Here is an 11761-nt window from a genome sequence, read left to right on the forward strand (position 1 = left end):
GATGCAGGAAAGCACGCATTAAGTATTTTTTAGCTTATATTGTTGCTTGATGCGTTGAAGCTAGACAGCAATAGTCTATATATCAGTTATGCCTATTTGTATACGTATTTATTACACAGGCCCATTAGAATAGTGCGGTGTTTCTTTTCAGTATTAGCTCCGATAGCAGTTCGATAAATTATTTTGAAAAATATATTCTTTTCATTTGGATATTTATCTAAATCACACTTGATAAATTTCATCGTCAGGTGTCTCTGTTGCTATTTCACCCCTGTGCAGTAAGCCATGTAACAGAATTAATTTAATTAATTTTTGTTGAAAGTACTCTATTAAAAATATGCCAATATTATAGAAAATTGATTAATCTATCGAATCCTTTTTTTTTTGCTTAAAAATGTTAGATGACATAAAAATGTTGACGTATATTTTCCAAATTTGGAAAGTTCCGTTAATATATCCAAAAAAAATAGCCGAAAATGTTTTTACCAGGACAATAAGAGAGAAAAACAGCCATAAAATGGAAATTTTGCTGCTGATTTATTTTATTTTGTTTATATAATATGTATATGTATATATAATTTAATAATATAATAAACATTACTCATTTGTTATCTTTATAATTGCTTTAAGAGGCGAAATGTCTTATATATGTATGTAAGTACCATGCACATCTTCTGTTCTGGATTGCATCTACATCTCGGGCCACGCACGCCACACGCCACTATCCCCGACCCAGATCGCGATTTAACAGTAACGTGTGTGTTCTTTTGATTCGGTTTATGCTTTGGGTTCAACGATTAATGGATCCATAAAGTATTTAGTATGGTCTTGATATATTATCAAAATCTACAGATCTGCGTCTCCACATCTTCCATTTCTCACTATATGTATATGCAAGTAAATATGTATTATTTATTTAGTGGCGTGTATTTGCCATATATCGAAAGAGCAGAGCCTCCTCCAACTCATCTCGTTCGAGAGTTACGTTACGTTACTTATGGAATGGTTGAGTGGGTGGGTGAGTGGGAGTGGGGGGAGAGCTAAGCAAATCGATCGTTTAGTTAGACATTATGCTTCATATAATACTTTACCATATTTGGTATTTCTCAATATTATTTTGGTGTTATCTCATTCTGTATACTTCACTTGTGGAATCAATCAATTTCAAATTGCCATTGTTTTCTGTTTCTGTTTTTTGTTTTCTAGGGGAAGCCCCCTGTTTCAATTACATCCGTACTAACTAAATATGCATTTGCGATTTAACAGTTTTCAACAACAATAGAGGAAACGGAAATACTGAAACTTAAACTATATTCTTGTTCTATTCTTGTTCATCATTCATATCATCATCATTTTGTCGATTTTAATATTTATATAGTTAGTTTATTCTCTTGTCCTTTCCTCGTTCTTCTTCTTGTCTGTTGTGTGTGTGTGATTTTGTGTCTGCTGCTGAGTCAAAAAAAATAGTGTCACTATTATATATATGTATATTTGTATTTGTTTAAGTGGTAGCCATCTCTCAATATGTTGGGTAGATGTCCCCTTTATAAAAGCTAAGTTTTATTCCGCTCCATTCGGGAATTGGAATTTGTTTTGTTAACTACGATAGAAATATTTTTTGGTAGCTTGACGATACGTACGCACGTGTCTATGTGTTTGTGTGTGTGTGTGCATATTACACTAAAAACTAATTGTTTTATCCAATCATTACTCCTCATATACCATATACCATATACCATACACCTCATATATGTCTGTATGTACTTGTACATTAATATTAAATTGAAGGGTGAGGAAGGTATTGTATGGTGGTCTTGCAGAATATAAGCAAAGTACAGCCGTGCGGGGGGAATGGGCTCGAGTCGAAACGAAGCGAAACTGGAGCTGGAGCTGGAGCTGGAAACTGGAAACTGGAGTCCGCGAGCGTGTAGGTTGTGTGTGCTGGGGTGCTGGATGAAGGCATCTGTTGTGTGATTCTCCCTATTACAATGCGTATATATTCATATATATGTATGTCTATATTTTGATTTGACATTGGAAAGTCGGCTATAAATACTATATATCTCTCTTGTAACACTATTCGAGCGCGTTGCGCGCGGAACAAGCGAACGCTGCATAGAATGGGGCTATGTTAAGTTAAGGAATTGGGGCGGGAAGGGTGGAAGTAGAAGGAATTGATTGCCATCTCTTGAATTGAATTGAAACGCCTGTTCCACAGCGTTCCATGCCTTATACAATATACATACATACTTAATTAGCTACATTTTTACTTAATTGGAAACTCTATCTCAAAGACTTGCATCGTTAATGTTTGTGTGAGTGTGTGTGACTGTGTCTGTGTGTGTGTCTGTGGGTGGAAATCAAAGCAAAAATAAATCGAAAATAATAACCTTGAGAATAAACCGAAAGGTGTACTCCTCTCTGGCGTGTGTGGGTGTGTTCCAACAGAAATAATTGTGTTCTAAGAGTAGTTAGTTGAATGTACACGAGGGGGGGATATTTATATCATCAATTACATTTCTATTAAGTAATTATTATTTAAATATCTGATTTGCTAGTTAAATGGGAAACGTTTTGTTTCCGCTTTGTGGGTGTTGGTGTGGGCGTCGGTGTCTTTGTGTGTTTTCCGAATCAATCAATCAATCAATCATTTAAAATGCATCATATTCATTAATTAATTAGCTAAACTCTTGCTCTTTACTCTTTACATAATGATAATCAAGAGTCGATTCGATTCGGGTTTTCGGTTGATAAAACGCAATAAACTATACAGCCGCCACACACGCGTCCATCATACACACAGATAGTACATCGAATATGTAACAGATTTAATTCGAAAGTTATATTAAGCAACAATTATACAGATATATGCATGTATCAATTAATATAATATAAATATACATATAGTATATACATATATAAATATATATATAGTATATGTATACATACATATAAAAAAAAGGTAAACTCTCCTTTTGTTTTGTTTTTCAAGTTTAATTCGTATAAGGAACATTTATGGACTATTGCGGCACATATTGCAAACTGGTTTCTCCCTTCTCTTCAATCATTTTCATGCTTTTCAAGTTTATGTTAAGGATTACAAGACAAGGATTGCACAAAAGTATGTTGTTGTTTTGTTTTTGTTCATATTCAATATTCATGTTTTCATCTTCATATTTGTTTAGTTATAGATCGATATTTAAATATATATTTATATATTCCATATGTATATATGCTCGCTTCTTTTTGGCGCTGCTAAATGTTTTTAACAGATTAGCGCTGGATTTTTACCATCATTTTTTTTCTTCTATTTAGTTTTAGTTTTAGTTTCTTTTTTTGTGTGTGTTTTGTGTTTTGTTCATTTTTCATTCAAGGTTTTTCTCCCATTCGGGTTTCGCTTCTTTTTTTTATACATTACAACTTAAGCTAAAAATTATGGGGGGTTTCTGGGTTTTCGGGGGTTGGGGTTTTCTTGAGAAAAGGAATTCTTGCGGCCGGCCCGCCAAAGTATGCAACACATAATTCTAATATCCAATATGCGCCGCGATGCGCGCCTGTGCTAAAACAAATTTGTCGGCTGCCGCTGAATGCCGCACGCTGCATGCTGCGTGCATCCAGTAGTGGTGGTCGTGGAAGTGGTCGAAAGTCGGAGCTGGAGCTGTTACATACATTTATACTTAGATATAGAATTGGGTGGTTTTTTGTTGGTTTGTTTAAGTTGTTGCTCTGCCACACTTTAAGCTTAATTAAGGATCATCTTTGCTGTTGTTTGTTGGTGTTTTTCCGTTTCTGTTTCGGGCCATGCTTGAGGTTCAGTTACAGCTCGATTGCAGTTTGATGTTTAGCTAAAACGACAAATCGTCGACACTTTACTAAATAAATGTCTCTTAGGTCTATCCACACTGCCACTGTCACTGTCACTGCCTCTATCTCCACTCCACTCTGCTCTGCTCCACTGTACTCCATTCCACTCCACTCCGTACCACTGCCGTACCGCCTGCCGGCACAGTCGATCCGATCTGCGGCGTGCCGCTTACCCATGCGCCGCACCGTTGTTGCTGTTGCCTTGACTGTGATGTGACGGCTGTGGATGGTGCGGGTCCTCGCTGGGCGTAGGAGGCTGGTCGCGACGGGGCGGCATCCGCTCGTTGACGGCATCGAGGCCCTTGGCCTCCGCGAACGAGGTAATCTTGTGGTTGGGCGAGAAGCCCTGCATGGCATTCTTGAGCGACTGCTTGCCACCGGAGAGGGCGCCGAGGGGCAGGGCGCCCGTTGGCGTCAGGCCCTTCAGCTGGAGGACACTCTCGGACTCCTCGCGCAGCACGGAGAAGACGCGCGCCATCTTGCCAATGGCCCGGATCTTGTTGCGTATGACCTCCTTGCGCGCCGCCGCCTCGTCGTCCGAGAGCGGCTCCTCGCTCTCCTCGGTCATCAGCTCGTCGTCGGAGCAGATGTTCAGCACGTTCACCAGCATCTCGGTGACCTTCTCGCCCACGAAGGGCAGCGACCAGGTGAACACGTCCATGAAGTTGGGAAGCCAGTAGGGGTGCGGCGAGCAGTTGAACTGCCGGATGTTCATCACGTTGTTCTCGTACTTCAGCACCGCCGCCTTGTTGTTGTACACATCGAGATAGTTGGGCGCCGAGAAGATGGTGATCAGCGAGGGGAAACCGGTGGTCTGGCTCTTGCGGTACATGCGGTAGCCGGCGTCCTGCGCCTCGTGCGCCCGTATGATCGACAGCAGATTGTTGTTCTGCAGGAAGTCGCAGCAGGCGGCATAGCTGTAGAAGTACGAACAGCCGCGCACCGAGTTGTGCGTGTAGAAGTCCGAGTTCTTCTCGTTGCCGAAGTCCTCTAGCGGATCGGACCACAGCAGGTCGCACATGGGGCCGAAGGCGGGTGGCTCCTTGAAGCGGTCGAGCCGCCGTATGTCCTCCAGCTCGTGTATCTCCGGCGACAGGCCGCCGTGCACGCACAGGAACTGTTGGTTCATTAGCGCCGCCAGCGGCAGGCAGTCGAACGCGTCCATGCACGCGTCGTACACGCGCTCCGAGTACTTGATCTTGCACTCCTGCTTGAAGGTGAAGTACTCGGTCAGGTGCCGGCACTCGTGGTTGCCGCGCAACAGGAACAGCGTCTGCGGATAGGTGATCTTCAGCGACCACAGATACAGCACGCACTCGATGCTGAAGTAGCCTCGGTCCACGTAGTCACCCAGGAAGAGATACTTTGTAGTGGCCGGCGAACCGCCCACCTCGAACAGCTTCATGAGATCGTAGAACTGGCCGTGTATGTCCCCACAGACCGTCACCGGCGCCTCGATGTCGATCATGGTTTTCTCCTGGCGCAGCAGCGCGGCTCCGTCCTGGATGATCTTAAGGGCGGGCGCCTCCTCGATGCGCCCCTCCAACACAAAGTGCTGCTTCAGGACGTCGTGATTGGGTTTGCCCGTGCGCGGATCGAAGACCTCGGCCAGCGTCAGCTTGTGGCTGGGTGGAAAGGGGACACTGTCCACTACACGCTCTTTGGTGTTGATCGCCGTATGGCCGCCATGGGGCTTGCCCTGCTTTGTAGGGCTACCGTCGTGGTCCGCGGCGTTCGAGTTGCTAGCGTTGGCGTTGGCGTCAGCGTTGGCGTTGGCACTGGCCTGGGAGGAGGAGGAAGTGGCAGCGGCCGCAGAGGTGGCGGCATTGCCAGCAACAGTGGAAGAGCCAACGTCACCAGCGGCAGCGGCGGAGGAGCTGTTGGTGTCTGTAGCATCAGCGGTGGAGGCGTTGCTGGCTCGCTGCTGGCTGGCACTTGTTGCCACTTGGCTGTCGCTTGATTGATTATTCGAAGACATGGCTGATGCTGGAGTTGGAGCTGCTCCTCTGGATTGGAGCTCTCTCCACTTGACTGCGTTCTCCGACTCCAAATCCTCTCTCTCTCTCACCCACTCACACTCCCTTGCACTCACACTCTCTTTCTCTCTCTCTCTCTAACCGTTCCCGTTTCGTTTTCGTTCGCGTTGGCGTTCCTCTGGTTCCTGTTCCTGTGTGACTATTCCTGTCCCTGTTCCACCTCCTGGCTCAATTTCCACGAACACACATACACATACAAAACAACCCACACACACTGGCACTTTTTACTGCTGCGCTGCTGCTGTTGTTGTTGCTTTTGTTGCTGCGCTGCTTTTACTGCTGCTGCTGCTGTTGTTGGAGCTTAGCCGCTTTATCGCCTTCCAGCTTTGATTTAAGCAAATTAACAGTTTCGTTGTTGTTGCTGCCACTGGCCGTGTTCGTTATGCGCTGTTTTTACTCAACAACAATCATATTCACTTAGTATTTTGTGTATTTTCGCTTCGTCTTGACCCTGCAGACGTCGTAATTTCTCTCTCGCTAGCAGTGTGACCGCGGATTTATCGTTAAAATATACCGTCCGACCCTCGGCAATATACCGAAATATACCGTCTTATTTTAAAGATATACCGTAAATATACTGACGAATTCAAGTTTCCTCGTTTTTGATATTCCGTGGAATATTACTAGCTAGATAGATCTCTCAGTGCTGCCCACATAATTTTATCCGATTAATGAATCAATTTTCTACTTGACTGGCTTATTTTAAATACTTGACTTTCATTATTTTTGGCTCAATTTTGGTTCCTCAACAACAATATAGCGTCTCGTTATGATGAAAAAACGAACTTAGCCCACTTCAGCCCCCTCTATTAAAATAGTTCAACTACTTCAGGTAAATGGCTAAACATATTAACGATTGTAAATTCTTCCTGTAGATCCATGCCTTTTTTCCTTTGAACTTCAAAAAACACCACCATATCATTCACCTGAACTGCGCTAAAATGAGTCAATTTTCAATAATTTCGGTGGAAAATTGAAATACCCCCTTGGCTTATAATAGGTTAATCGTTCACCGTCAAGGATGGGAAATCATGTTGCTTAATTTTGAGGTTCCGTCAAGTATTATAAGCTAGATAGAACATTTAGCCGTGCCCACATAATTATATCCTATTAATGAATCATTTTTCTACTTGACTGGATTATTTTAACTACTTGCTTTTATTCTTGGCTAACTAAGACATTTTTGACGATTCATTGGTGAAAAGAAATGTTGCTACAGCAACATGTTGATGTTTTTGATGATTTTCATTGGCCGAAAGCAAAAATGCGTCGATCCGTTTTAAAACCGTTTCAGTTACCAAAACCGGTTCCGTTAATGTGCTTTTTTTCAACCTGTGGAAAAGAGCACCCAACACATGAAAAAATAAGTTTATATGGATATATTATATGTGGTGTATATCAAACACATATTAAAACTAACTTATCAATACCAATTTTAAGGGGTATTAATAAAGTACCTAATTTAAAAGTATGGAATGTGGTGTGCGACAAATTTAACTTTTTTCAAAGTGAGCGACAAGGATTCAAGTTTCATCATTATCGTGGGTATATTTAAATACCCCCTGGTCCAAAACGGGTTGATTGCATTTTTGTTGTTCATTAAGGGATGTGATATTCCTTGATTTTCATATTCAATTTCGTATTACTAGCTTGCTTAGTTACCTTAGCACTGAAAATATAATTTTATCAGACAATCTAATAAATTTTATACAAGAATGGATCATTGTAAGTACTGATCTTATTTGAATTGTCTATCAACTAAGGTTTCAACGAAAAAGGTCAACAAAAATTTCCAAAAAATTAATTTTGTACATGGCAACTACACATGTACTACATTCTAACTACATCATGAATGTAATTATCCACAGTGACACCTGAAAACACTAGAGAATATAAGAAAATACTCAAAAATACTACAAAAAGCATCCATTGGGAGCAGTCTGACCCTCAGAAGTACATATACCGAAATATACCATTATTTTACATTAACAGAATTCGTCGAAAGGAATCTCTGATAAAAAATAAAAATTCGACGTGAAAGTACCCTTTAAGTCTAAATTCATTCTGCCATCAGCTTCTCAAAATGTATTTTTTTCTAAAAAAATTTACAACGAGAAAGTTTCTGATTGAATTGCCTGGTAAAGCTGTTATTGAGTATTGTTTTAAGGTCACAAAATTGTACAAATAAAATAAACGTACAAATGCAATAAAACAACAGTTAATAAAATTAGCCAATCTTATAGAAAAGTGGTTAAAATATCGAATGAAAATATTTTTCTTTTAAAAATCTAAGAGTAAATCTGCTCTTAAAACAGCAATATATAAAGTTTATTACTGTACACAAGAAAGATGCAGATCCAGTTCCAGTTCACTTTTCAGCAGAGCTGTGTATGTCGTCGTTATCTCTGAATGGCCAACAGGTTTGAATAAAACAGGTGCTTCCAAATGCAAACTTGTTTGGCACATATCTATTATTACTATCAAAATAATGTTAAACATTTGCCAAATTTTTTTTACTGTGCCCTGGCATACGGCGAAATTTGTTGCAGTTAACTAAAACTGCCGGCAGTAAATTCTGGATATATCATCTAGGGCGTGGAGGCGCCAACTAGCAGCACTTATCGATATACATGCGATACTTCGAGATGGGCAGCCGTTACGTTTCGAATTCTGAAATTCCCAGGGGGACTTCCCCCATACACAAACGAACTTTTAGAGGAAATAATAAATGTGCGCGCATTTTATTCTCAGGATAGGTACTTGTATATTTTTTTAATGTTTTTGTATTGTTTTCTCAGTTTTTTTGTTTGTTTTGTTTTTGTTGTTAATATTAATTATGTTAATAACATTGATAATCATTTGGTTTTCTTTGTTTTATTCGCTTAATGTTAAAACTTGTTGTCTGCATTTTGTTGTTGTTGTCTTCTTCCATCTTCCCTTGTAAATTAATTTGTTAATCTCCGGATTGGATACAACGTATTTTTGTTGTTGTCACAACAGCGCAATTTTTAAGTAATCTTTTTGCCAGCCATCTGCCTATGCAATACATTTATAAATCCCATATACATAATCCTACATATGTATATATGTATATATACATATGTACATATATATACATACATATGTATATATGTACATATAATAATGCATTCACTGTTAAATTTGTTTATTTATTCACTTTTTGTTTTGGTTTAATAATAAAATTGAAAATTTTTAAGAGATTTATCTAGATGTGATGTTTTTTTTTCTTGTTTGTTAATTTGTTATGTTGCATTTTTAATATTATTTCATTATTTTTAAATATAAGTATATAAACTTTTTGCTTTGACAAAGTTTCTCCAACTTATAATTATCATATATATTATATATAAATAAATGTTTAAATATATATAAAATATGCATTTAAATTGATTTATCCAAAAGGTAAAGTTTTAATTCTTTTTTTCATGGGGTTTTCTTCATCATCTTTATTTTTTTTTTCTTTTCTTTCTGTTTTCATTTGTTTATAATATATATGTATATTAAATTGTTTTGTTTTTTTGTGTAAAGTTTTTAAAGCATTTGAGGGCAGGAAGTAGATGTTGAAAAATACATGTATCAAAAAAATGATGAAAGGATTTTTCACTTGCACTGGAGATTAATCCAAAACTAGAACGAGAAACTTCCCCTATTCATTTTGTTTGTTTGTTTTGTTTTCTTTTTTTTTATCATATACATATGACTACATAACTTATAAATTCGTTAAGGAACAACAGAATCATTAACAAAATTGATTTATTTAAAACGAGTTAAGTATCTGATTTGATTGTACTTCATAGCTCATCATAGTTCAAGCTAATCAACAAATTAACAAACGGCTAGAAATGGTCAACAAAAGCCTCGAGACGAAACCTAAATAATATTTGAAAAAGTTGAATGTTTGATGTTGATGTGCTTTTCTCGATTTCAAACTTAACACAGAATGGGGGATTTTTGGTTTTTTCATTTTGTTTTTTCTTTTACCGTATATCTAAATATATGTAGAGATTTTTTTGGTTTTTGATATTTTCGTTAAAAGGAAATTTTTTCTTTGCTGTAATTTGTAATTTTTATGCACTTTTCTTTTTTGTGTCTTTTTTTATATTTCATATTCATATTTTGGTGTAGTAGAAAATGTACCATTAAAAAGTGTGGTTGGTTTTTGTTTTTAGGTCATTGAAAAGAGAGAGAGCGAGATTGAGAGTGAGTGAGACGAGACAGACGAGAAAAAGAATCGAAGTCAAGGTCGAAGTTGGAGTTGAAGTTGAAGTTGAGAGCTTTTGAGTGAGCCTTGGGCCTGGAGAGTAGTGCAGATGGGAGAGGAGAAAGCTTGGAGAGTTTGTGAAATAGAGAGGAGAGTCGTTATCGTTATCGTTAATTTCTTTTGCTTTTTGTTTAGTTTTTTAGGCTTTCGTGTATATAGTATAAAAGTATTTGTTTGCCGTATATTAATCGCTTAGTCGTAATATTTTAGATTCTCATTATTTTTTTTTTTTCCTTGCCGTATAGTATGTGTATATTAATTTAATTTCTTTTTTATTTTCTTTACTTTTGTTTAGAAGAGCGCGCTAATTTGTATTGCTGGTATTGCGGGAAACGTTCTCGGAGGAGAAAAGTATACTGTTTATATACCATACATATGTAAATACATATGTTGTGTATGTATTGTGGGTAGCGGTAGTAATTTGATTTGTTAAAAATGTCTCATTTGACGCAATTTACTTTTAAAAATAATAGTAAGAGCTTTGAGGTTGCTGTAATCCATTATTGGCTGTAATTATTGTTTATATATTCATATATATGTATATGTATATATATATATATATATTCATTATTATTTGTATTGGTTTTCTTCATCGGTTTCGTTTCTTTTTTCTCTTGAATTGAAATGCATAAACTTGTTGTAAACTTTTCTGGTTTTTTGTTGAGTGTGTCTGTCTGTCTCTGTCTGTGTCTAGTTTCGTTTTGTTTTGTGTGTGTGAAACGCTTAACTTTAAACTGCTTTATATATAGGTATTGTATGTAAATATATATATAAATGTAAATCATTTGTAACCATCATTTAACTGCTTGATAACGCTGCTGCTGCTGCGCATGGGCTCGACGCACGACGCACGATGCACGACTGTACCTGCTGCTCTCACTTTTGCTCTCAGTGCGCGCATGCGCGCTGCCTGCCATCACTAACAACTTATTCGAATTTGTCAACGGTATTTTCTTTATTTATTTTTGTTTGTTTGTTTTTACTGCACTTGTGATTGCTGTTTGTTGCTGATGCTTCTGCATTTGTATTGTATATTCTCGGCCCTCTCCCTCCTTACTGGCTTTCGTCACCGGCTCGGCTCGGCTCCGCCTCAATTGTTCCAAATATTTATATATGTATTCTGTTTGGGCACACTCGTGTTCGTGTATGCGTTTCTCTTAGGCATATGTGTGTAGGTATATTTCATTTCATTATAAAGTACTTCAAATTGCTATAAGTTTGCATTTTGTATTACGATTTTCTATAAATCTTTAAATTGGGTTTCTTTCTCTTGGATTTTGTTGTTTTTGTCGTCTTTTCAAAGTTGAAAACTTTTTTTTTTTTTTTCGTTTTGTTGCTTTTTCTTTAACATACTTTCTTTTTAATTTTTGTAAACGTTATTTGCTTTCATTTTTGTTGCTGTTTGTTTTCGTTTTTTTTTTTTTTCAATTTTCCTTTCTTGTTGGTTGTATAATTTAAACTTAATAGTAAATTCACATAGTTTGGTTTTTGGTTTTAATTATTTTCCCTTACTTTTTGCTTGTAGAATATAATTTTATTTTTTTTTTTAAGAAAACTTTTTGCACGCCCCTTCTTTGTC

General features: G+C 37.9%; 1 protein-coding gene across 1 annotated transcript; it reads right to left on the reverse strand.

The window, feature by feature from the left end:
* Window positions 1-2973: 2973 nt before the first annotated feature.
* Window positions 2974-6391, reverse strand: LOC108159693 (serine/threonine-protein phosphatase 2B catalytic subunit 2). The gene has a single exon (XM_017293206.2). It carries the CDS (start codon window positions 5840-5842, stop codon window positions 4034-4036), a length of 1809 nt encoding a protein of 602 aa, XP_017148695.2. The 5' UTR covers window positions 5843-6391; the 3' UTR covers window positions 2974-4033.
* Between the last annotated feature and the right edge of the window lie 5370 nt (window positions 6392-11761).

This window comes from Drosophila miranda, chromosome XL, assembly GCF_003369915.1.
Source record: "Drosophila miranda strain MSH22 chromosome XL, D.miranda_PacBio2.1, whole genome shotgun sequence".
In the NCBI taxonomy this organism is placed as follows: domain Eukaryota; kingdom Metazoa; phylum Arthropoda; class Insecta; order Diptera; family Drosophilidae; genus Drosophila; species Drosophila miranda.